The sequence below is a fragment of the Rhea pennata genome, chromosome 1 (genome assembly GCF_028389875.1).
Source record: "Rhea pennata isolate bPtePen1 chromosome 1, bPtePen1.pri, whole genome shotgun sequence".
In the NCBI taxonomy this organism is placed as follows: domain Eukaryota; kingdom Metazoa; phylum Chordata; class Aves; order Rheiformes; family Rheidae; genus Rhea; species Rhea pennata.
Genome location: NC_084663.1, coordinates 16201867 through 16229396, shown reverse-complemented (window position 1 = coordinate 16229396; position 27530 = coordinate 16201867). Strand labels below are relative to the sequence as shown.

The following is a 27530-nucleotide window of genomic DNA, read 5'->3' as shown; positions in this document are numbered from 1 at the left end:
TTAAGCCTAAGTGAAAGTAGCCTGCATAGCATTTAGCAATAGTTAAAGTCCCATTCCAGTCTACGGAGTTACCACTTTATACGTAAACTCTGTTTTACCAACATGAATTATGATAGCTGTCGACCATTGTGGTTTTTTTCAATTATTTATCTAGGCTTGCCAAAATCAAAAGACTGCTGGTTTTGCTTTTAAATACAGAGTTCACAAACCTCCATCCATCCTTTGCGAGGTAGCTGAAGAGTCCATCGACGACACTTGCGAAAAACTGCCCTCCCGTGATGAACAGCGTGTTAATGGTAACTAATCTGCCTCTTAAGTGCGGCGGAGCGACTTCTGCGATGTACACGGGTACTGTCATAGATGCTACACCTACAAAAATAAATTAAATTCCATTAATGAAACTGAAACCAGCTTCTTTTGCCATAAAGCCCTATATTCCTTATTATTCTTTAAGTGAAATGACTTCCAGCTTCCAGAAAGCCCCCCTCAAAACACCCAGTGAAGCCTAAACGAACCTCCATAGCACACAGGCGTACACACTGGTTACTCGTGACCGTGTTTCGAGCGCACAGTTTTATTCAGTGGCACGAAGAATAGCGTACTCTAGCTCACACCGCACGTACGTTACGACTAAATAAAAAGCATCCATCAAAGGTGACGAAATCATCTGAGTCAAAGCGATGCCATGATCCAAGTACGCATACCTGAGCCAAAATGACTAACGCAAGGTTTTACACAGAAAGATGCCAAATATTTGCAACTCTGAGTTTGAACAGATCTACGGCCACGGCCGAGAAGCCCCCCCACCACCCAGCCACGTGCACGGCACCATTTTCAGCGATGAGCTTAGCCTGGCACGACCGCTGGAAGCCTCCAAAAGCTCGAGTGAGGCGCAGAGCTTGTTTAATAATAAAACGGCGTTCGGAGACCTTCCGCTGCGACAGGCCAGCGCTTGCAGCAGCCTCGTGGCACGGCAGCCCGCCCTGCCGCGGAGCGCTCCGAACACGCCAGCAGCTCCTCCAGCTGCTCCCCAGCGACCCGAAGGCACAAAAAGCCCCATAAACGGGCCAGAAAGACATCAACAATTTATTCTAGCCTGTTTCAAAGCTCACCAGAATGCACCGCCGAAACGAAAGCCTTCAAATGGCCCTTTGCACGTTCGATACACAAGCAGATTTTCAATCCCCGCCACTGCCAGAAATACTTCCTCGGCGTCTTTCATACCGGTGTTTTACCTAATTACAAGTAACGGACGGAGCTGGCGCACTGCTAGCAAAGCCGTTACAGGAAAGCGTGAGGAGACATCGCCTTTCTCGAAGCAGCTAAGGAGGGGAGGGCGAGGGCGGCGAGGGCAGCGGGGTGCCGCCCGCGGGGTGGGGAAGGAAGGGCCCTCCCCGGCCTCGGCGGTCCCCGCTCCGCCGCGGGCATCCGTGTTTTGATACTAAGACTGGCTCTATCGGGCCGAAAGCCAAATAACTCTGCCTCCGAGGGCGACCAGTAGCAGAGGCTTAGGAAAAGTCAAGAAGCAGAACAAGTATCACGGGACTCCCCTGATACCCCCCCCGCTTCCAGTAACCACCAGGTCAGGGAATTCATGACTAAGTCTGCGTGTGGAACAGGCATTTAACAGCTCCAGGTGGGTTTTTTGAGACCGTTCATACTTTGCCCTCCGCTGCTGTGTTTAGTCACATGTAGGGAGCAGCTCTTTCCTCCCTACTGCTTCCAGAACAATTACAGCCTCTTTTAGATGGGCTCTTTTCACCATATTCCTCTTTATAATAGACCAATTTTAACTAAAAATCCATGATACTTCAAGGGTGCCGAATATTAGGCTGGAAGGCTATTTTATCAGCTGCTCTGTAAATATCTTCCCCGTTGTTCACAAGAGTAACAGGAAAATGAGAGAAGGTGATTGAATTTCAGAGCACTAGGAATGATGTCCTCCAACAAGAAGCTTAGAGGTATAAAAACAGAATGGGGCCTTACCATAAATACAGAGGAGGAAATCACTGTTCTGCTTCCCTCTTTTGAGGGACACTAAAAGCAAAGAGGCCTGGTGTATTTCTTATAGGATGCTACTCAAAGCTAGTCCCTAGTATTCATATATCCCTACTATTCATCCTCCTCCATGACGTACAAATAAAGATACCATTAAAAGCTTTAGAGAAATAACACGTACTCCCAAAAAGGATATCTTTCAAACAGAATCATTTAGTGAAGTGAATTTGAGAGGTAAAGATGGCAATGTCTATACACAGATTTTATTAGAAATATGTGCACAATCAAAAACAAATGCTCTGCAAAAGAGCTACTTTTTTTTCCTATTAACTACACATCTTTCATTTATGGTGAAACCAGGAGATTACAAGAAGATTCTCCATACCAGTGGAATTTCTCATTTGGAGTTCAGGTCTCACTCATGAGAGTGCATCCTAGAAGCCAATTATACAACAGAATATTGTGCTTCAAGCTGGGATGCTTTCACAAGCTCAGATAATTTCATTTTCTGCTTTTCCACATTGTAAATGTCAGCCAGGTTCTTAACATTACTGAATTATGTAAAAAGTTATTTTGACTGCATGCCAAGTTGCAATGGTTCAGCTCACTGAAACAGAACACCTTGGAAAACTTCTCCATCTACAAATTTCCTTCAGCACTACAACTCACAGGCCTCTGACACTCAAAAGAAAGTCAGAATATTTAATATAAAACAGGTTACAACTAGTCGAGATGCATTTATTATAGCTGAGGCAACATAGTTCACAGCCAGAGAGGCAAAGGGCTTTGACCTCAGACACTCTGGCACAGTCAGCTGCACATCCTCAGGCAAACTCTGTACCCACTCAACCTGGCTGTATTTCCCCACCTGCTAGGGTGCAGCTCAACTTTCATATCCTGTAGCATATTCTCCTGCTTCAGTTTCCCTCTCAGTTTAGGAACTTAGGAAGGTTGATTTCGCAAAGGATCTGCAAAGAAATCTTGTTTTAAAACAAGCCAGACAAACCTGCTATTGATGCCCTCAAAAAGCAGCGGTGCCCCACCGAGCAGACCAATAGGTACTGTTAACACCCAAAGCACACAGGCAATCCTCTAACACGGCCAGAACTGCAGTGAACTGTGGTTAACCTGACACTTGCTGTTCACAGGTACACCCAAAGCCTGTTTTTCTAACATAAGGGTAACATGAAGGTTAAAACAGAGTTGAAAAGTGCCATTATGTTCCTGAACAAGGGACATCATGACAGCAGGAGGTTTACTGTTACTACTGCCTTTTACTAGAAAGTTAATGTCTACAAGAATTGCTGGGGGAAGCTTACACACTTTCAGGAGTCCAGTCACAAGCTATTCAACAATATCAGTTATTCAGCTGACATTAACGCAATGGTTCAAATTAGTTGTTATCAAGCTTGCAACGAATAAAACATGGTTTCTTGGGAAAATCTTAAGTTAGAAAATAGTTCAGTAAAACTGACTTTGTAGGATTAGGTTTATCGCTTCTGTAGACTGCATGATCCATGATATACACCTCACAGAACGCTCCAAACTGTGCTAATTATTCTAATGCCCTTCATGATATACTGAATGTAGGTGTGCTCAAAAACCTGATACTTCACCAACCTCCAAAACCATCTTTCAGCATCATTACTACGCTTGTGTACCAAAGAACACAATACTGACAAACTTCTCATTTTTCTCCTTATAACAAGGTATATTTGCCTCACACTGCAGGAGAATTCAAATGCTCTAGCCAGCATCACAGTCTCAGAGTGACAGATACTCGCTGGTCACTTGTGCATCCCAGACCTCCACGTTAGCTTTCTAACCTTTGAAAATTTTCTTAGTGTTGCTGTCAAAAATCTCCTTTCTTGCCTTGTACTCAGGCCTTAACTCCCTCTACTGGATTTCCCCAATGTATGGAAAGCTCAAGATATCCTAACAAAAACTCCAGCTTACCAGGCAAACAAAGTGATGAATGGAAATATATCATATTAGTATCAAAATATATTGCTTCTTCCAAGTCTGAAACAGAGTGTAGCAGGTTTCAGGAAATGAGAAAAACAGGAAAACCTCCCTATTTTGACTGGCTGCCATTCAGCAAGTATTCATACACAAAAGGAAAATTCTTTCTAAAAATGGCCTAGGGTAAAAAAAAGTTATTCTGAGGAGAACCACATTAAGGAAAAATTCATACCACTTTAAGAAAAAATTAAGAAAAAAGATTTTATGATGTTATTCATATTATAGGCTTGCTTTCAATTACCTTAGCATGTATCAATGGTCTTCATATATCCTTTAATTTCAGTTTAAGATAAGCCTAGGTGAGTAAATTCTCATGAAAAAGCATAATCAGAAGCAAAGCATTAAATGTTAATCAACTATAAACATCTCTGTAATACTGAACAACTGGTATTCATTATGTAGTTATTTTAATAGACAGATATTAAAGAAATTTAAAAACAAAGAATAGCTTCCCTAGCAAAATAAGTATGGCTGCAAAGTAATCATTTCTTAATCTTTCATATGAGAATACTTTCATTTACACTAAGATGACATTTTCTAATATGCTCTCACTGTTAACTGTTCACATGAAATAAAAATTCTGGCTGTAGGCAGGTATATTACTACCTAACTAATAAAGCCGATACGTGACAAGATGTGAGGAAAAGAAAATGAAAACAATTAACTGAGAATTCTGTCAGAGAAAAGTTCAAGCTCTACATTGTGCACCATGGCCATGAAATCCGAGAGAAGACAGGAGACAAGCTCAAACTTTATCCACTTGATTAATCAAGGCATTAGCCTTCTGACTTCATTAAGAGTATGGTTCAGAAACAAATATAATAAATAGACAATATAATAAATAAACAAATAGACCATAAAATGCAGCTAATTATCATACAGGAAGCATTAGATGATATGATGAACTGAAATAATCATATTGAATGTTATTTCACTTCTAAGATAGTTACTTAACAGTCTAGTTACTATAGCTGCTATGGTAATCTGCAAGCTGAGAGGGGAGACAGCACGCAGCTCAGTGTTAAGAAAATCGATAGAAAGCACGTGCAGAAAGGCATGTTACGATTGTATTAGCATCCAGGAAGGTATTTTTGGTATGAACATAAGTATTCATACCACTAATCAAAGCATTATATAGAATTCATTAAAAAGTTCGGGGACAAAGTCAACAAAGCTATGTACAATAGAAAAAGGTTATTAAGGAGAACTCCTATGATAATTAGGAGAATTAAAAATATATTTTTAGAAATTAAATTAAATCTAACCTAGCAAAACTGAAAGACTAAAGAAGGAATCCAAATTCTTGTTTATAAAAGCATTTTAGAATGAATACCAGGGAGATGGAATAGTTTTGGCAAGATCATATGAATACAGACATAAGCTGCAACAACTAGGATTTTCACTACAGCTCAAACTGCATATCTAGAGGACATGAGAGAATGTTCTTGATATAAAAGGTAGATGAGCAACAAAAGCCAGAGGGTATTGAATGAGATGCACTTTTAATCCTAGCACAGTGAAAAAACTCTAAGGTACTAGAGATCTAAGCCAGAACACATGGAGAAGGACTGCTGATAAGTTTTTGTTGTTGTTTTGATTATTACCCAAAAGAATAATAAAGAGGTGACAACAATTAGGTATCTTAAACAAACAGGAAACACCCACTACCATAACCAACAGCCTTTCATACAGGTAACTGATGGTTCTGATAGAGAGCTAGAAGTGTTAGGGAGATACATCCAAGAGCTGGGGCTACTACTGGTTTGTCCTCTTTTCCTCCAGCTCACACTAACCCTTTGCTCCAACTCTAGTGATCTCCCTGGGAAACTAGGCAATAGAAACCACCGAAAGGGCCTCATCCAGCCAGATAAGGTTTATGTACCACTTAGCTCCCTAACACAATACACTGTAAGATCAGAAAAGCCTACACAGGTGTAGAGGCAGAGTAACGTATGATCAAGATATTGGCCTCAGTTGGTATGGAACAACAGCTTTAGACTGCCTAGCTTGGAACTGAAAATTAAGATGTGAAAGAACCACAAAAAATGAACAGCAAATGTATTCCTGCTCCTCTTTCAGTACCACTCAGGAAGGAGCTCAGCAACTGAGCCATTAATCCCTATTCACAACAAAAACCAGTGACAGCTGAATAGAGAATTTTAGAAGCTCTAAATGAATAGACAGAAACAGAAATTACCCCAACATTTCTTTCAGGAGGATACTCATTAGGAATGAGACATTCTTCACTAACATAAAAAGCTGTACTGAGATATTAAACAAAGGTAATAGTTCTATTTGTTTGTTTGTTTTAACATGTATGCTATTATGTATCTTAGAATGAACTTGCAAGAGTGAATTTTCATTAAAATGTTAAACTTTAATGCAACCAACTTTAAAATTGGCTCATTAAGAAGCTGCCCTTGGTGGTTTGTACTACTTGTAAGGATTCCAAGCATCTTTAGCAAATCATTCCACAGACAGAGGACTTTTGGAGGCAAGCTGATTTAGAAGTAAGTTTATGGCAAAGATAATCAGGAATGAAATATTAATAAATATCTTTACAGATGTTGTTATGCTATAAGAAAGTTTGAATATGATTTTTTTTAACTAAATAGAAAATTCAAAAGGGGATGGGGGAAATTTGCCAGGCTAGATCTGAATATCAAGCTAATGTGATCTTCTGGTGACTTTATGGGAAATTGATAAACTTCTTACATCTGGAATATTGAACATGCAATCTAAATTTAGTGCCTGGGAACACTGTTGATCCCAGAAGTGTATCAGATTATTACATATATAGACAAAGAGACTTTCATCAAGCATTTTTTTTCAGCTGTATTCCCACAGATTATGCCCTAAGACTTCTATTTTAGTTTAGACAACAAGGGCAATGAAAAGCTCTTGTACATCAGCTGTAAGTCATTCCTGCCAACAGATAATTTTAGAACATTACTCATGTCCAAGCAGTAATACTCAAGAGGCTTAACAACAAACTGATCAACTTTTTCAAAGTTAAAAAAGTGACTGTTTCACAATAATTGTATATCCTTTATTGTGAATTTATGGAAGATTCCACTTAAGTGGTGTGATGAGAAGAATGTCTATCCTTAACAAAAGAGTTATATTTTTACTGTAAAGGATGTTTATTCTAAAACACTATTAGCTTTCACATACACACTAGCTAGCTGGATCAACAGCCAACCACCTACATTCTACAGACAACTCCATAACATATTCAAAAGTCATCACTTTTGAATAAGGTCTAACTAAAATAAAAATGAAGTCTTTTCATAGTCTATCAGAGACCTTTTTTAGTGTTACCATTAACACTTTCAGTTTTCAACAATGATGGTCAACATAAAGGGATATTAGAGTGCCTCATTAAACATGCTAACAGGAAACATTCAATCATGCAGTACATTTTAACACTGTTCTAGTATACTAAACACTTGTCTAAGAGATAAAGCTAAAATCTCCATTAAAACAGCTCTTATCAACTGTGAACCTCAAGTAAAAGCTCAAGTCTCCTCTTAGTATCTAGGCTTCTCACTCACTGTGTACAAATGGTAAAGGCATTATCAACACCTCAAAACTGCTTACTGGAAGTTTTTTCAAGGATGATTGGCAGCAGACTTTTCCATTCCAATCCTTCCACTACATCAGATTAGTAAAAATCCTTTTCTTAGCAGCTGCATAATTGTACTCAGTTACAACAGAACTCTAAAACAGGTAAGGACAGGGTGACAAACTGCTGCCACCAAGATCCTGTTATTTTGTGAGACACAAATCACAGTAAAAGGCAGATCTAAGTGTAACTCCTCTAGATTTCAGGAGTAAAACCACTGTGGTGTGTATCAATTAAGGGTGAAGTATACAGAATCCTTCTTCATCTAAAAATAAAACTTCAAAGAGTAATTATGTGCACAACAAATAACCACAACGGTCACTAATACTATAAATAGGAGACCTTCATGAATTGTATGGCCTTCATTTTGGCCTTCGTGAATTGTATTACACACACAAGTAATTTCAAGTTCCAAACTTTGCCTTGATCAAGTTACAAGTACAAAGCCAAATCATATAAACATGATGGCAACATATGAGTACAATTCCTGTGTAACAAAAGTGCTAATACTTTCCTCCAACATCCTCAGGGCAGTATCTTGCAAGAACAGTAAAAAGAAACAAGGTATCATGGTAGAGACACATGAAGATTCTTCAAATTGAATAATCCAGAGGGAATATTCATCAGAATACTTATTTTCCTACAACGCTGTAGGAACAGAAACACAGAGATTCAGCAACTCAGGATTTTCTTTCTTTCTTTCCTTCTTTCTTTCTTTTTTTTTTTTTTTTTTTTTTTAACCAGAAAACTAGGTGGTTAAGACAATAAGTAACCCAAGAAACTGAACAGCAGAAAATCTTTCTTCTGTGAAACTGTAAAGCAGCATAGGTTTATGTTACTCAGTGTAACCTTTATTTTCATCATCCTGCAAAGCTTCTCACTCCAGAAGAGAGTATTTTATTTCACCTCCACTTCAAAAGTATAAATACAATACAGTAGCCTTCTTTATGACTTCTTGTATAAACACATAAAGCAAGCCTTATTTCACTCACTTTAAAAGTGATGCTTTTATTTTTAATAAATAGTCACTGATACAATGCTTTGCTGTAGGCATTCATTCTTTGGCCTGTGCACACCTCACAATCCATGCTGCTCACTTACACCTAGGGGGAAAAAAAAAGGCTGATGAACCTGGCCAAGTCCTGAGGTAGTCATGGAGAAGGACAAAGAAAAATAAAAAAGATAAAAGCTTCCCCAGCCAGCTGCTCCTCCTGTTCTAGCGAGACACCAGACTAGGATGCACATCCACATCTCAGTTGCTCCACTGCCCATTCCTGGCTTCTGAGCCGGGGCCTGAGACGCACTTGTGCTGAGGTGCAAGATCAAACCGTAACCAAGCAGCTGACGACTGGCCACGCATCTCATTCTCCAGACTCAGCTCAGCAAACTGCAACTTACAGCAGAGCAGCAGTGTTTTAAACTGCTCCAGGAAGACGCAGCAGGACTCGCCCAGACGAGCATTCACACATGCTAAAAGCCAGCTTTATAAGCGCAGTGCAGTCTCTGTGGGAGAGGGGAACGCAGCAGTTGAAGGCCAGAGGCTTCAGCAAAGATATTCTGTACAGAGAAGTTTTATTTTCAGGTGATGAGTGCTATGACTTGAAAACTAAAAGGACAGCAAAGCAATACTGCTTTTCAAACTTTGCTGAATGTAATTCAGCAGTTTAACTTCAGGATCTGGTGGCACTGTGCACATGTTCATAGTACTCCTGAGAGCACAGAATTCAATTTCAGGGAGGACAAACTAAACAAAACAAGCAAAAAATAAAAAACCCACCATCACCACCACCAACAACAAAAAAACTAGATCTACATCACTGAGACAGTAAGAGGCAAATAAGCCTGATTAGAAAAGTAGTGGAATGATAAGGAATAAATCAGGGCTTTCATTCAGTTTCCTCATTCAAAAGCTGCTGTACCCTAATACAGAGCTTATCAGTATACATTACAAGAAATCAGAATTTATGTTAGTGAAAGAAAATTACTATCCTGGAAAGACAACTACATTCATGGCATTTCCATTAGATTATTTTACAGTAAGTAATTATATTGCATTCTAAAGACTGGAACACAGGGCATAAATATGTACAATAACAGCTTTCCTTTAGGTTTTAAATGATCATATTCCAATTTACAGATTGTTCTAACTTGTTTCATGAACTACTTTGGATCACATACACCTTTTCCAAAACAGAAAATTTGTACTTATTCATGTAGTCATTCAGGCTAACCTCTTACTTCTTAAAAAAAAAAGCCTGTATTTGCAGTATTCAGGTGAGGGGGAAATCAGTACACTGCTTTTTCTCAGATACCTTGCATGGCATGCAAGTTTTGTGTGCTAGAGAAAAGGTGCTCCCAATACAACACAGGTTAGGTCAACACCCTTAGTCTGTAGTCTGAAAGCTGCACATCCTTTTGCTTTACAAAAAGTGCCTCAGTTTGAACAGATCTAGCGTCCATGAAGGTTTCCCACATGGTCTGGAGTTTCCCTTTATCATTTCAGTAACAGTTACTTGGCTCCAGTGAAATGCAACTATAGTAAGAGATTGTTTTGACAAGCAAAGTCTCAGATACGTATTACTCAAGCAAACCGGTTAATTCTCAGCCAGGCTTTGACTACTAGGACAAGAATCTTGCACTGGACTGCCTTCAGCAGAGGGAGTCTTCATCCAACAGTTCTGGTAGGTGCAAGCCACAAGGGTTTATTCCTAGAAATTACTTGCAATGCTCCAGATCAGCAGTCACAGCTGCAGGATAAGATCACAATTCAGTGTATCACACTCAAGCTGTCATGGAATAAAAAGAGCACTTTACTTATTTTGGTGTATATTTACTTCTACTGGTGGCTTATGTTGACAAAATGAAGAAGTTACAAGTGAAGAATAAGGCTGCTGCATCTGCGAAGAAAAGAGATAGGAGCTGTCAAGTGTCTACAGAGTACTGCTGAGCAGGAAAAAAAGGAACAAACCATCTATTCAGTTACAAACAACCGAAGGGCAAAAGCTGCAGAAAGTCTCAAAACCAAGCAGTAGCAGATGCCAGCTGTAGGTGGGAAGAAACTACTGCTAAATTTTCTCAAGGCAATGGACTGCCCAAGAGCTTCCTGAAAACAAGATTGTAAGTCTCCAGGCCCTAGGAAAACCTAGGAGATGCTACTCCCATGGCTTTCAGCCTTTGACAATTTGCAGACCACTAGACACATCGTACTGGTAGCTGACTTTCAAACAGCAGATGTAATTCTGCTAACAGGATTGCTTTAATTAAAATTTTACTTTGCAACCTCCTTGTTAACAGCACTCAGATCTGAGAAGTCCAGATCACAGCACGAACAGAGCAGACTTCTGAGATTCTCTCTGCAAAGACACTCTTTCCTGCCTATTTGTGTTCTCCAGATGCTCCGGGCCTATTAGTCAGGGAGGATTAAGGAAGAGTTGCAAGTCAGCACTGCTCTAAGAGCTGGGCAGACATTCTGATGTTCTCAGTAAATTTTGTTAATTGATATAAGACCTTGGAAAGTCTAGGCTACCTAAAGATTAAAAGGAAATAAAGATGGCTATCTAAAATGCCCTTAAGAATGTTGTATTGATTCTCCCATCTGGCAGAGCATGCCTCTTGTACCACCCATGTCCAGTAAGAGAAGAGTGAAAACAAGCAATTTCTGGAAGGAAGAATTACAGCCAGATTCAAAATGGCCCTATCTGAGACAGTTCTTGTTAACATGGATGCAGCAAATATTCTTCTTAAGGTAAAATCTGTTTTTCCTGTGAGTAGAACTTAAAACAGTTGCAGTAAATCACTGCAGGCCATAAGGTAACTAAATAGACAATGAAAATATTCTGCTGTTTAAGCTTGCTGTCTTTCAGCCTCTAAACACTCCATCATTTTTGCACTGAGGCACAGCTACTAGGCTGAGCCTCTTTTTAATTTCTATAGCTCCTTCATACCTGCTCCCACCTAGCAGCAGACTGTATCTTTAAGACTGAAAGGTTTATAGTTAAGAATTAAGCCATGCTCTCTACTGAAGTGACAAGACATTCAAGTCCTAAGAAACAATTTCATGTCACAAACAACCACAAAGAAATACAACTAAAATCAGGATCTCTCTATTTTAGAGTAAGCATGCCCTGCACTTAGAGCTTCTGCATTACTCTGCTCAGAGTATTTATAAATAAACATTCATATTTGAGGATAATTGACAATCCTACCACTAGAGCAGTAAAGGAACTCCGAATCTTCACAGCCCTCTTTCTAAAGAAACTTCCTGAAGTAATTACTGTGTCCCATCTTGTTTTCCCCTATAATCTAGTCCACATTTCACCTGATCTTTTAATTAAGTTTTCATAAAGCAAGATCTAACTGAAACATAATTACAGTAAAAGCTATCAAAGTGTAATTGAATTTTCATTTGAAAGTTAAAAATTTACTTTTATTTACACTTTAAGGAAGAGTGTGTAGACAAAGGATGTTCTTATTTCTCAAAATAAAGGTAGGGACTGCTAACAATACTCTAAGAGAGGGCAGCATCAGGGAGGCAGAACTAATTATCCACTGGAGAACTCATTAGAGTGCTAATAACTGTGAGTAGGAAAGAAACCAGTTGTGATAGCTTCTAATAAACTATAGCTCAAAGCACCAGGGACTGGCAGCAAAGCACAAACCAGTTTACAGTGGATTTGATCTCCAAGTTGTCCACTACCACCTCCTCCTTTTCCCATTAGTACTATTCATTATTATCTTACTGTACACAAGAATAAAATAATACTACAGCTTTTTCACGACATAGAAGTTTCAGGAGCCATTCCAAGTGCACACAGCAGATGACAGATTTACATGCTGGTAGGTTTGAAAAAAGGCTTCAAACCAGTAGGATGCTGTTCTTTCTGCCACTAAAGCCCATTTCCTAATAGCAAAATCCCTTTCTTTAATATCCGTGAGCTTCCACAGTAATGCAACAACTACAAAAACTTCCTGCAGATTATGCTTCCAATGTAGAACATGCACTTTGAGCAATTCAAGTATCTATTATTCATTATCTTCAGGTGCAGCAGGACCTACATTTTAAATACTGTCAAGTTTACATCCACACACATCTGCTCACTGTACTAATTTCATATTTTTCCTTTCTTTAGATTAAAGGAAATTTTAATTGCTAAAGCATAGAGACCCTTGAGTGGTGTTTCAAATATGCCCTATCGCAAAAATCAAACTTAGCTGTAAATTACCAAAGTATTCAGTAGGAAAGTCCATTCATGAGTCTTGTGTGAACTGGCTGTAAGGAACAATAATAAGATGATGTGACATGATGCATCACTGACTTCCTCAAGTTAAGTCTACGTGACTCCACTGAGATACATCTTAAGATTAGAGAGTTGATTTTCCATTATTTTATTTTTCTATGTAATGACAAATATGCTACAATTGGATATCTATTAATGCATGGTTTGTATATCAAGTTAGGTAGAAATACCAGTGTAATTCCCACTTGGCTTTGTGGCCATAACAGCCATTAAGTGTAATTTGTAATGAATAATTTAGAAGCATTTCAATAACATTTGAGCACCAGACTTCACTGAGAGCACTGACCACACACAACATTAAAGGAAGTCTGTCTGTGTGAAGGCCAAAGACATGGGAAGAAAGGAATTTAGAGATCTGCCTGTAGAGAGAGCCTGAGAAATTGAGTCAGTCTGTATAGTCCATTCACAGAAGCTGTAGCATTGAATAGAATAAAAAGTCCTGACTATGAATTATTAAAGATACTACTTTTATAAAGTGTTGTTTATGAACAAGTCTCAGAATGCCTTTTGAAAGGTCAAGCAAATATCAGTCCCACTTTACAGGGTGACTGCATCACTTTATGTCTCCATGTCACCTTCTAAGATCAAGTAGCCAGTAAACAACAAATTCAAGAACTACAAATCAAGGACTACAACTACAAATTAAGTTTATTCAGCAAAAGGTTGCACGTCAGGCGTTCAAGGTTTCACAATCTGCACGTCAGGCCTTTCAAAAGTAAAGCAGACATTTCCTTATGCAATATTTAAAGTTAGTAGGCTTTCTCAGTAACAAGGTAAAATACAGTGTATGCATTAACTTATTTTAACATAAGGCATGGTATGTTGCAATACAATCTTAAGACTATAAAACAGTATGAGGCAGCACATCACGATAATATTTCACATTATGGAAAGGTCAGTTAAAGTCTATTTATCCCTCTATCCCTTGGTATCAGCATGGAATAATGGCTGTTCAGGATTTATTGCTATTACTGCACATGAATTGGCTGTATGGGTTCCAGCTCCCGGGACAGGCAGACCAGGTCATATTTGCAGCAGCAGAATTCACCACATCTTTGAACACTGATGGCTGCAGATCCCACAACAGGACAAGTCTCCAGAGCATAAACTACAAAGAACCGTTGTGAAAATGAAACATAGCAGACCAAATACTTCTCAGTCGATTATTGCTTTAGAGATATATCATTTTATTGATTGGTAATTTATGACAAATAGAAATCCAAACAAAAGAAGAGCACCATACATTGCTTCTAGATGATTCAATTATCCTAGGAATATTTTTATGTAAGACTGAGAAGTACGCACACAGGCAACACAGGCATTTATGTTTTGTTACAAGTAACTGAATCACTTGTTTTAAGCAGAAAATAGAGCACTGCTGCAAACAAAGTGTCAGAGAATATAAATATTAGGATTTCCAAAAAATATTTCATCTTCAAAACAGTTATCAGCTTAAAATCTAAGAAACTTCTCTTATAGATATGCCTAAAATTTTATTTCTTAATTAAAAGCTCAGCATGACATTCATACCTACCATACAAAGCTACCAACTTTCACAGGAACCTATAGTTCATCTATATAGGTGAACTGATCCACATCTTTAATAACTATATTAATTAATAGTTTATCAAGATCATGAGTACAAAGAAAGTAGTGCTGCTGTAGCATCAGTAGAATTACACTGGCTTAAAGTTGATGAAAGAGTTTTGAATCAGCCTCCTCCAGGCTCCCTCACTCATTCATAGATGAAAACTATTTATTCTATGTAGGTATTAGCCCATAAAAGATCATATTATCTGAGCCAAGAAACATTTTCACTCTTGAACAAAATTTAAAAGGAGGAAAGAAAACTGTTCTGTACCACAAAGCAGTTCTTAATTTCTTTTATCCTCCAAGACAGAGTTGTGGAATCTGTTCCCACAGAAAGAATATTGAAAATCGGCACAACTGGTTTATGCTGTCCTCTTGCAGAGTCTCCTTCCACTATAGGAAGAAAATACAGTTAACTCCTAATTAAACACCCACAGATGTAATTGTTACTCAATTATTCCTCCTCACACACACACACATATATATGTACACATATACATACATATATATATAGATCTCCAGATGTTTAGATCCCTGCTTCCCAAGATGGTTGCCTAGGAAGCTTGGATTAGAGTTTCCTTTTCACCAGTGTGGGCCAGAAAGTCAACCGTGGCAGATGCACTGCCAAGGCAGAAATATTTCTACTGTGATACTCACGCTTCCAGTCCCCTTTCTTCGGATCAATGTAACAAGCATGGTTTCCCTACATCCCACATACCCACCCACCCAGTCCAAATGAAGCTCCTTTCTATATGGGAAACTTGAGGATAAGCCATTCCAGCTAGATGGAGATCAGCTGAAAGACTGAATAGTTTGACTATAATGAAGTGGTCCATAAAAAGTTCTCATTTCAGCTATCACGTACAGTGTCACTTCATCTAGCCTGAAATGAGCCTCTAGGAAGAAAAGCAGAATTAAGGTGAAAGCTTGAGGCAGAAGGTTAACAACCATAACAGGTTTGCAGTCATCTGACCAGCACACTGCCACAGCGGTTCATACCTCAGCAACTCATCTAACCAAAACAGTCAGTCGCACATACACATATTCATATTTATAAATAAAAGTTGCAAAGGTGTATATGTCCAGTGGGAGATAAGCCACCCAGAAAGAGGTTAAGATTCTAGGTAAGAAAAGCCAGCTATTTGAGAAGAAACACATAAGCAGAATCCTAAAAAATTTTAACAATTATTGGGGGAATTCTACAGATAAAACTTCTAAAGAGGCTAAATATAAATATTATAAACAGGCAGTTCAGATCTTACCAGCAATACAGTTGGTATCAGGAGAGTGACATGCTATCTTGAGCTACGTTGGGGGGGGGGGGGGGGGGGGGAAACGAACACACACAACTTTTATGCACTGCTGCATATATAAGCTTAGAGCACTATTTCTTCTGTAAAAGGGAGCACTCCACATCCAAGAGGATAATGATTAATCATCCAGATAGCACTTGGGTGTCAAGAAAAGCAATTAACTATGAATCAGGGAGAAGCCCTGCAGACCGATACAACCGACAGCTTTTCACTCCAGGGGACGAAGATTCAGAAAAAGGTGGCAGAATTAGAGCCAAGACACAAGCAGCATCCTTCTTTACTTTAGAAGTCACCATTAGCAGATGGAAAGCAAAGTAAATCAACAACCACAACAATGATCTTAAACCAAAAAGTTATGCCTTAAAATTAAAGCTTTTTCAGAAGCAGAAGTGCACACATTGTTGAACACGATACTATTTTGTTTATCCTCCTTGGTAAAACTGGAAACTGGGGACAGGAGAGGAGGGAAGCACTGCAACTCCCTAAGCCTGCAGGACACAAAGATGCACAAAGGGCAGACAACCGTTGCACTCTCCCCTAAAGCTGTATTTTAAAAAGAAATAGCATCTTTTTATCCAAGCACCTTTTCATCATATTTTAAAAACAAACAGCATCTTTTCATCCAATTTAGTAAGGTATAGTCTCACTCAGTAAAACGGAGAAACTAAAGACAAGTTGAAGTTATTTGTGTAATGCTCCACAGAACACAAGAACTTCTGTGCCCAGATTCCTAATGCACACACCAATATTTTTTCCCAGCAACATTCCAGTCAATCATTACAATTGTAATACAAAGGATCTCCATGCCTAATTTCTTTTCCTATCCAAGGACAAAACACAGCACAAAACCAGATCCCAGGATCTGGCTCAAAACATTACCACAATGATTGAATTCCTAGGCTAAAGCATCATAACATTTACAACACAGTCCTTTCCACCCCTTTCTTCTGGATCTTGAAGTTGTTGTCTAGACGTCTCTGGCTTCCCATTCATGGCAAACTGTTCCAAAGTCAACTGGACTGGTGAGGTCAGCAGCACCTATGATTAATGCAGGAGCAGGGAGTCTATGAGGCAAAAGGCTTAGCTGTTGAACTCAGTAGTGAATAAAACTGGACTTACCTTTTCCCCTCAGGCAGATTCCCCATTCCTGCGCTGACAAAGCTACTACTGACCTCAACAGTCCAGTAATCAAGGACCTGTAAACAAACAAAAAAGGTCATTTATAGGCAAACATTTGCAGAAGTGCACACTAGAAGTACACATAGCTTTGTTCTTAACTTGTATTTTCTTTTAGGTTCACTATGGTCTACTTCATCCATTAACACACCACTTTTCTTGGATGCTACACTCTCCCCAGGATCCATCACAGCTCTAATCAACAACACTAGAAAATTAGCTGATCAAATCAAGCAAGCAAATACATAGTGACAAGTTCCTCTGAGTTTATCTCGTTAACCTCTGGCAGTGCAAGTCTCCATGAAAACTTCAGAGTAAACAAAACTTTCTAAGCGGACAGCTACAAACAGAAAGCTAGGTTAAAAATAGCAGTTAGGCAGAGTAACTCCTAATACCATTAGGAATAATAAATGCAGCACACTGGGCTGAACCTTAGTCACAAAAACACCATCCAAAAAACCTAACTACAAATAAACTAACCACAGTATTTTCTCTCTTACACACTGGACAAATAAGTAGATTTCAAGGAGATATTAGCTCTGACTCAAGACATCTAACTTTGGGATCCTGAATCATCCTTCTGATACACCAACTTCTCTTCACTGACTATACTTGAACTTAAAAGAGCCTAAGTGCCCCTACTGCATTTTAGGTACATGTTCAGACAGACAGAGAAAACCTTCTCTGCCTTCTCGTTTTCATTTCAGGTCACATAATCCCTGTGCTTCAGTTGTATTTTTTAAATTTTTTAAACTTTTCCAGACTCATTATCATAGCATATCATAGTATTTAGTTATCCACCAGTTTTCCTACAACTACTCAGGAATAAGTATTTAATAAACATATAAAGTAGCCTCCATATGTAGGTTCTCCTTTCAGTTTTCTCTGGATATCTGTAAGACAGTAGCCTATTTTTTTGTAGTTCCCTGATAATTTTTGCTGCTAAATAGTTGCATACAGACTCTATTCTAGGACTGACAGTTTGGCAGCACAGGAGAAACCATAACATGCTCAGAATGCAGTTATGCTCAACACCAGCATCATCCACCTCTTCTTTAAAGAAATTCATGAATCCTGACTGTCTATCCACCTCTGAATGTACAGCTGAACAGACTGCAAGCCAATAGTTCTATTTTCTGCAAGTTAAGTACTGCCACTTCCTGCAAGATTAGAGCTGTAAGAAAGCAACAAGGCAAACTATTTGAATCTTACATAATATTGGAGAAAAACAAAAACCACAGATAACAGTTCTAGGTACTGCAGTACTATTAGATGCTGTAGATAAGAATCAGCAGTAATTTAAGAGTAGAAACAGAGGGACAGGAACTCCCCATTTCCAGTCAGCAGTTCTGCTCTTGCTCTGGAGGTTGCAGGTTGTGTTGCACGGCACTGGTGCAGCTCCAGAAAAGAGAAGACCCCAGACACAGCAGCTCTGCTTCCCTAGTCAACCAGGGAAAAGGAGGAATATCCAGAACATGCCTCCTGCTCCTCCCTCACCCCTGGGAGGGGGCGGACGGCATGGCAGGACCTAGCTGAACTGCAAAAGGCAGTTCAGAGCAGGGCACAAGTCAAGACTACTCCGACAGTTTCCAGACATTACCAGTACCTAGTAATTTTCCCTATTTGATTACAATCAGTGCTGTTAACAGCTAGAGAATCATGGCACTGTTCTGACAGCAACGTATCAGCCACAACAACATAAGGTCATTAAACAACGCTTATTTAAGTCCTCTTTACATTTTTATGGCTGCGTCAGCAGAAAAAGAACATATTCAAACCAGAACTACCTAGAGTGACAATGAGGTCGCTCCCCCCAAAAAAAAACTAAATATCCTTTGCTCATTAGGACTGAAAACAGTTCAAGATGGACTTCAGTTCAAACTGCTGGTGCCTTCATACGCGTAAGTTTAAAGGTCTTATTTGGTAAACTAAGTTGTTTCTTCAGGATTTCTTGCAGCATCACAAACAGTCCTGGGGAGCCTAATTTCCAGTTCTTTCTTTCCCAGTTGGATTTTCCAGCCAAGAAAAGAGATGCAAGAACTAGAAATATTAAGAGTAATAAAAAGTCAAAGGGCTAGGCAACAAACAGGAAGAAGATTTGTATTTAGGTTACTCAAGGCTTTGTATGGTTTCTACGTTGTTCTAGTACAGAATGCATAGTACAGAGTTTGTTCTAGTATGTAATTTGGGAGAGCAAATATGAGAGCTACAAGCAATGAGAAACTGAAAGTCTTCCTCCACTGGCACACTCCAGCGATCACATCAAGCAAAGAAGTTGCTCTCACAGCAGTGCTTAGTGGTCCACACTGCCTGTTCACAACATCGCCTGCCATATGCAGTGGGTAATGCAATGGACAAAATATGAAGCATGCCCTCGGTTCTTTCCAGCTTTAAATTTATCCTATCAAAGTTTCTGCAGCAAAGCAGGAAAGTGGAAAAGTTATGGCTTTTTCCACACAGAAAGGCATCCCTAATACTTCTAGTGGCTGAAAAAAAATAATCTTCCTTTCGCATAGTAATTACGTCCATAGACGCATAAAAACCACAACTACCAGTCTTGCTTTCCTGCAAAAAGAAACAACGCAGAGGAAAACATGAGGTCCCTAACCAAACCGAGACAGGATTCTGGAAACAGTCTTGGAGCCGAAAGGCTGTAACTTCTCACCGATGCGTAAGACGAGGAAGGTTAGCCACAGCGAATTGCCAGTTTGGGGGAAAAGTGTGAAAAGCTCTTGCCTTAGAGCTCCCATTCATGGTACAGGTGTCTGAAGCTACTCCAATTACCTGTTAACTTTATCTAGATGATGAAAAGACAGGCTATTGCCAGGTGAATCTAATTCTGGATACACATTTTTGTTTATACAGCAAGCTCACCGCCACTTTTGGCATCTTCTTTGGTGCCTCTACAGTCTGGAGATAACAATCATGTTATCACAGCTTCAGAGACGGCTGAGACCGCAGTGGCACGTGCGTGGCTGTTTATACGATTAGGGAGTTCCTCAGTGCTACCTGTTGGTATGAGAGCTGTGAAAACCCAAAAGCTCTCAAATACTAATTGTTGAAGAGAGACAAGCAGGTTTGAGATTTAAGGCCCCGAACTAGTGCGCTGCAGTGAAACACCACTTCTCCCCCAGGGCAGTGCAGTCTGGCAGAGTCTTTATGAGCCCATTTCACATACTAAAAGGATCAGCATACCCTGGAGCTTCCCACACAGCCAAGGCTGTTTGCTGAATTGCCTTATGATTCAGAAGCACAAGGAGAACACACTCATTGAGGTAAAATATTCACTAGTGAAGGAATTGCCCGGAGGCCAGTACCAGGTTCCTTCAGAAAGTGTAGCTCTAATTAGAACCAAAAAGCCCTTGGGATTAGCCACAGAGGGCAAACCTCCTCCAGTAAGCAACTCCCTTGCCACTGCAGAAAAATCATTCTGAAAAATCAGGGTATGGAGTAGGAGGGGGAAGAGTCTAAACTGGAAAGCTACAGTAATAGCATCTGAATACAAGTAACCAGAGAATCCATCTCTAGAGAAAAGGCGGAGGGAAAGGGATCTTTAGAGAACTGCTGGAGAACAAGGCCAAGGAAAAGAAAAATTATACGTGTGTATATATTTTTAAAATACAAACTGCCCTTCAGGGTCTAAGCCCCCTAACACAACTGCCACCCAATGAGAAGGCTGAATCCCCAGGAAGCCTGGCCCAGGAGCAACCCCCGGGGCACGTGGGCACTTCAGACAAGGTCGTATTCAGTACTCACTGCCTGAAGATAAGAACATGAGAAGTGAAAAAACAGGGCACGCAGAAGACCAGGTTTTTAACACACCTGCTGTTAAAATGGAACTAGCCAAACAACAGACCAAAACAAGGAGAGGGAGAGAAGATCTGTTAATACCATGGCTCAAGAGAGGTTGTAGCCTACCCATAGCCAGCCAGACACTCAAGAGCATCCAAGAACAAAACTATTCCACAAAGCCTGCTATATATATAGATATCTGTGGTAACAGTAAGCACCACAACCACAGTAGAGGGAAGGGGACAGGTAGGACACCACACACACCAGCCTCAATCTCTAGATCAAGAAGTATAAGCTTCTGCTAGAAGACAGCATAGCCTATTTAGGAGCTGATGGTGACTTTCCCCTCCAAAATGTACCAAGGCAGAAACTCCTTTTAAAATCTTTTTGATACTCAGTGGTAGGAAGAGACTCAAGTTTCAAAACTTCCAGAGGTGGGGGGTGGTAATTAATAAGTAGTTTTTCAAGAGCAAAGTACACACCACCTGAAAAAAGGTCTGCAATACTTAAAAAGTATGCTAGTCTAAGTGCCAACAGCTTACATTGGTTATTTTCCAACATTTTAAAAACATGTATGGGGGTCTAGGTGATATGACTGGACCTTTTTTAAAGATCACTGTAGAGGTAAACAGAGCCAGTACTATATGATGCAAGTATTTTTGTCACACTTGTTATTTTTGTCATTTGCTAGTGGCTCTGAATGTCAGTAGAAGGGAGTCTCAACGGGGGAGCCCTGAACCATATGCCAGCCCATTTTACTCCTGTTTACAGTCTTGTTACCTCTGCTGAGAAAATGACCTATATAGCCAATAAAAAGATGCTACCAGAAACAGTACACATGCCACACAAATACAGCGGGTTAAAAATACTACAAACATTTTGAGTACAAAGCAAGCACTGAACAGTAAGTTAACATTGCAAAGACATGCCACATACTACCACAGATGGGGGTCAGAGACTGAAAAGATGAGGCATCTATTAGTCAGGTCTCCACTCTGCTGCAGACCCAGTAACAACATGCATACACATGCAGTGTAACCACAGTCCTCTCCCAGGATTAATTCCATTTTCAGAAGGACGTGGGTAGCGTGTGTTAAGTAAAGCCTAAACCAGGTATTGAGTAAGACAACAAAACATGGAAAGGCTGATCGTTAGTTATTCTGCATACTGAACGATACAGTAGAATCTAATCACACAACTAATGATTGTACATTATGATACAGAGTTCAACTCTGCACGAGTAAACTTAATTCTGTCACTTTCTAAACTCCGCATGCTAGGGCTCCTAGTTCAAACAGCTTTTCTTCTACAGTTGATACACTTAAAAGAGGAAAAAAGAAAAAAGTAAATGAAGTGTCACCTCAAACACCATGCCAATACCCACACATGCCAGTTGGAGACTGAAAACCTTCAGCATCCTGAGAAGACAGAAGGATAACTTGTTCCCATTGCAGATTGGTGAGCAGTAGGAAAGACAGGTTCAGACACCAAAGCAACTGCTAAATTAAGATACTGCACTTATTCTCTTACAGTCTAGCAAAGAAATGACTTTGTATAAAGTATAGCTTATTATTATCATCATCCTTTTTAGTGTTATTCTTAGTCCCAGTGTTTACTCCACCCACTTTCCATCTCCCTTCTCATCTCTGCTTTTAACTGTTGTTTTGGCCAACAGCTCTAGCCTTTTGCTTTTCAGCCCTGATCTGTCCTCAGTCTTTGGTAGGACAGACCACAGATAATTGAGTTAAGAACCAGCTTTCTTGCCACGTGTGCAAACTGTAGCCACCAGCACTGACAGTTTAAACCATTTAGCATTATCAAATGTAAGAGGTCTAAATATTCTTTGTATCCAGGTAGTTTTTCCTAGCTGAGCTCATACAAGGCCCTACTGAACACCTGATCCAATTTTCTAAATGTCTGCATTTTGACTATATTTGTTTTAACAAAAATCCACCCAAAAACTACATTCCTGACAGGGCGTAGCCAAATTCCTAAAGAGTCAGGGACACCAGAGTTACTCACAGGGAGGAGGAAGTGATGGCCTTAACCTTACTCTGAGGCCATTTTGTCTGAGTTTTCTAAAGAACTTGACCCTGTGATGGACATCCATCCACTGTACCTCTTGAAATACCTATTTAAAAATTCAGACCTGATAAGACCTAAACACATTAATCCATTCATGCTGAATGTGGTTTCTTGTTCTGGAACTCCCTTCATTTTATTTTTTATATATGAACTAGAGAAAGGGAAAAAAAATGTTTCAGACCATAAAATCTCCTCAAGATTTGCAACACAAGTTTGGTTTGTCCCTGAGAGAAGGTCTTCCCTTTTTTCTCTAGCAATTGCCAAAAGAGATGTTTCTGAAAAACAAAGTTTTTCTATCTTAAGATGGGTCTGCAGAAAATGCTAAGAAACAGAAGACAAACAAGTGAGAGATGCTCCCCATTTCAGGTTATCTCCTCTAGTTTTCACCCTTGAAAGTTTAACCACAGTGAGACAAATCATAGCTACAAGGAAAAAACAGCTATTTTCTTACCTGGACACAACACAGATGCTCACTGTTCCAGTCACAGCTGAATGAAGTCACATAGGTAAGCATCGCTGCCTCTAATTCACAGCAACACAGTACTACATGTAACACAGTAACTCATTCGTTAGCTGAATGCATATTTCTGTTTGCACAATTCCTGAGCTGCAACTGGTAGACAGCTACATGAATATTTTCAAAAGTTTGATATGTAAAATTAAACACATCGTTGAGGAGTTTTTAACCAGTTTGCAAATAGGAAAGTATTTCATAACACTGCAGCATTCTACATTTACTTTTTGGCAATTAATAATTTAACTGAAGTGTCCCTTTGCTGACTGAACTCTTTATACAATGCTAGGAAGTTCTTCCCTGTTGGCAGGCAAATGGCAGTCACAGTGCTCCGAGAAGAAAGAGAGGAGACACTGGTTAAGAGTTCCATCAATTCCTAAGGCCTCCATGGAATTATCCAAGCTCCCTCTGGTGGGGAATTTAATGCGACGTTTAACAAAAGGGACCATGGTTTGCTGTATGAGAACAGTTTTGAATAAGAACGTTTTTTCCTTTTGTAATATAAATCTTGTTAGGATTGAACTCTGCTGATTCTAACAGCTTTTCTTCAGTGACAGCAATCTAAGGTAATGCTTCATTTCTGGCCACAAGCTGTATCACACGTAAAGAACGAACGAACTCGGTTGAAAACGGAAATGGAAAAAAACTCAGCATTTTATATAAATTGGTATCTTTGTACTCCAAAATTCTGAGCATTTCTAAGTCATTTCTCATATCTTCAGCTTTTCAAAGCTCCAACAGGGAAAAAAAAACCAAAAAAACAAAAACACACCTCTCTGTTCCTGATGCAGGAAGAGGACAAGATCTCTCCCCCAAGGCCACACAGGAGATCTTCAGTGCTACAAAGGCACAAGCCTAAACTCCTGATTTCTGTTTTCATATTTTACATATTAAACATATTAAGCCACAAGTCTAGTATCCCTCAGGTAACATCTATGTCATTTATTTGCACCATCATAAGACAATTCAACCAGGCCTCTGTACCTCTCTCTGAGAAAAGCCACATACATATACTAAACTCAAGTAATCAATGCCCTTTCCTTTCTACTCTCTCCCCACTGAAAAATAAAATAGAAATCAATAGAAGCTGCCAATTTAATCAGTTACAATCAAGGAAGACCATGAAAAGCTTTTCACATGCAAAAGTGGGATCTCTTTGATATTTTTATATCTACAATTATAATATTAAGTATTATCTATTATCATCAAAATATCTGTTCTGCTACCTCACAACCAAATTTAGCTTTCTTGGCTTCTGAAAATTGTAACAGTTATCAGCATTTTGCAGTTTGAAGTCTTGAGCCTGATAAAGAATGGTTGTGATGACAAAATCTGGGGGGTTAGCACAAAAAACAGCCACCCGACTTGGGACAGGAGAACTGCTTCGCCCGAGCACGATACTCCGCACCGTGCAGGAAAACCGGCAAGAGCACTTCCAAGGACAGAGCCGGCCCCAGTTCGACAGCCTTCATCATGACTCACTAACTTTCTTCCTTAACAAGCTGATGAACTGCATCATAGCAAGTGTGTTTTTAACAAGCCAGGGAATTTAAAAAAGTTATTCAATGGTTAAGAAGCAGAACTTTGCCATGCGAAGCAAACAAGCCCAACTCTTAGTTTGCCCTCATGCTTTCGGAGAGGGAGGGTTGTGAGACCTCTGTAAGACAGAGGTGCCCTTCTCCCTCTTTTTAATAGCACATTTGAAGTGCCCTGAATAACCTCACGCAGCCTCTCCTGGATGACAGGTATCACCGAATTTGCCGTCGGACAGGACGGCAGCTGAGGAGCAGACGTGTAACGAGAAGGGCCCCGGGGTCCGCGGGGCTGCCCGGCGCGGCCCCGGCGGCGCGGGCGACCCGCGCCTCCCGCCTCTCTCGGGCGGGCGCGGCGAGGGCACAGCGCCCGCCGAGCCCCGCAGGATGCCGCCAGCGGAACCCGAGGGGAGCGTCCCTCCCACGGGGCAGGCTGCGGGCCCGCCTCGCCGCTCCCCGAGGCCTCCCCCGGGCGCCCGCCAGCAGCACGGCCCCGCGCGGCGCGGGCGCGTTTTAAGCGCAGTTTCCTCCCGACTTCCGAGCGCTCCCTCAAATTCACGGCTCCGGACGAGGGCTCCAAAGCGGCCCGGCGACGAGCGCGCCGCGGGGAGGCGGCGAGGGCGGCCGCCCTACGCCAACAGGCCGCGGGGCGAGCGGGCTCCGCGCGGCTCCCGAGGCGGCCCGCGACCCGCCGGGCGTCCGGCCCGCGGCGAGGGGCCGCCCCGGCCGGGCCTGCGGCGGCGCCTCACGGCGCCGCGCCCCCACCCCCCACCCGCGCCCGCCCGCCCGCCTCGGGGCGGCTCCGTCCGCCGGGCAGGAGGCGCCGGGGCACTCACCGATGCCCAGTCCCACCACGACGCGGCCCGCCAGCAGCGTCTCCTTGTCGCGGGCGGCGGCCAGCACGCCGGCCCCCGCCGTGAAGAGGCAGCTGGCCAGCAGGATGCAGGGTCGGCGGCCGCACAGCCCGTTGAGGACGCCGCCGGCCAGGGCGGAGAGGGCGGCGGCGCCCACCGTGCTGGAGACGAGCAGCTCCTGCCAGAGGGCGTCCAGGTTGAGCTCCCTCTTGAGCAGGAGCAGCGCCCCGGACACCACGCCGGTGTCGTAGCCGAAGAGGAAGCCCCCCAGGGCGGAGAAGACCGACACCACGTAGACGAAGCCGGGCGTCTCGTCCTGCTGGAACTGCCGCCGCGCCGCCCGCTCCAGCTCCGCGCCCGACGCCGCGCTGTTGAGGCTGGAGCACGACTCGGCGGCGGCGATGAGGCTCCGCTCGCCCGCCGCCGCCGCCGCGCTGGAGCCGGCGGAGCCGTCCGCCTGCCGCCGCCGCTTCTCGCCCATCAGGTTGCTCAGGCTCCGCAGCGTGTACTCCACATTGTCGCTGGCCTTGCGGGACATGGGACGGCCGCCGCGGCGCCGGCCCGGCCCCGGCCCCGGCCGGGCAGGGGAGGCGGCAGCAGGCGGGCGGGCGGCTGCCGGGCCCCGGGGCGACTCTGGCGGCTGCTGCTGCTGCCGCCGCCGGCGAGCGCCCTGCCCTGCCCTCCGGGGCTGGGCTCAGCCGGGGCGCATAGTCCCCCTGCCTCCCGCAGGACTTGAGGGGAAGTTGCCGCCGCTCCCAGCGCCAGGCGGAGTTTGAGCCGGAGGCGGGCGGAGACAGCGGGAGCGCGGCCGGGGCGGGGGCAGGGGGGTGCCGGCCGCCCCCGACACCCATCCGCCCGCCCACCCGCGGCGCACCGAGCATGCGCCGGCCGCCGCGCCTGCGCGCTGCGCGCCGCGACGCCGCCGCTCTGCCAGCGCCTGCCAGCACCTGCGACGGGGTCCGCGGCGCGGCCCGAGCCGCGTTGCCACGGAGACGGCGCGGCGCAGGGCGGGGGCCTGGCGGGGAGGGCCGCGGGGCGAGGGAAGGGCGCTTCGCCGGGCTGCAGCCGCCGCTGTAAACTCGCCTTTGGTAAGGGCGTTTGAACAAAGGCGCCTTTTCCTGTTCGCGCTCGCAATTTTCTAAAGTCACAAAAAAGGAAAAGTTCAGTTATTCAAAGGGGAACTGCTTCGTTGCCATCTACGGGGGAAAAAAAGGGAAGTTTAGAGCCTGTCATCAAGTTCATACTCAAGATGAAAGCAGAGTACGGAGTGCCACTGATGCTGCCTGACAGCTTTTCCTGAACGGGGGCTTTTCCGGCGCACCAAGGCCGGCGGGCTGGGCCGGCGGCGGCCTGGCGCCGGGCCGGGCCCGCGGGCGGCCGCTGCCGCCCGGCGGCCGCGCGCAGGCGGTGCGGGCGCGGGGCCCCGGCGCGGCCCTCGCCGCCAAGGCGCCGGCGGGAGGCGGTTTGCCCCTGTGTCACAGAAAGCCTCAGACTGCCAGCACTAGGCAGTCCGGGTAGTACGGACTAGACAGAATAACGGAGAGCTGTAGTTACCGAAATGAGAGGCGGTAACAGCCGCCTGCGTAGGTTACCTAGTTAGTGGGAGAGGTGGCATTGGATTTATGCATGGAGGAGGCTCACCTTCCCTTTCAGAGCCCCTGAGAAGCCTGAGCTCGGTAAGAGAAAGATTAAAGGGGCGTTAACATCTTCTTAATCAACGCCCGGACAGTAT

The 27530-nt window shown here is 42.5% G+C and overlaps 1 protein-coding gene across 1 annotated transcript in view; it reads right to left on the bottom strand.

The window, feature by feature from the left end:
• SLC2A13 (solute carrier family 2 member 13) overlaps nucleotides 1-26509 on the bottom strand; it is a 152918-nt gene extending 126409 nt beyond the window's left edge. Inside the window, exons 1-2 of the mRNA XM_062582483.1 lie at nucleotides 25781-26509; nucleotides 210-369 (exon numbers count right to left, since the gene is read on the bottom strand). Coding sequence (XP_062438467.1) covers nucleotides 210-369; nucleotides 25781-26336 — 716 coding nt within the window. The 5' untranslated portion in view covers nucleotides 26337-26509. The remainder of the gene's footprint in view (nucleotides 1-209; nucleotides 370-25780) is intronic.
• Nucleotides 26510-27530: the final 1021 nt, after the last annotated feature.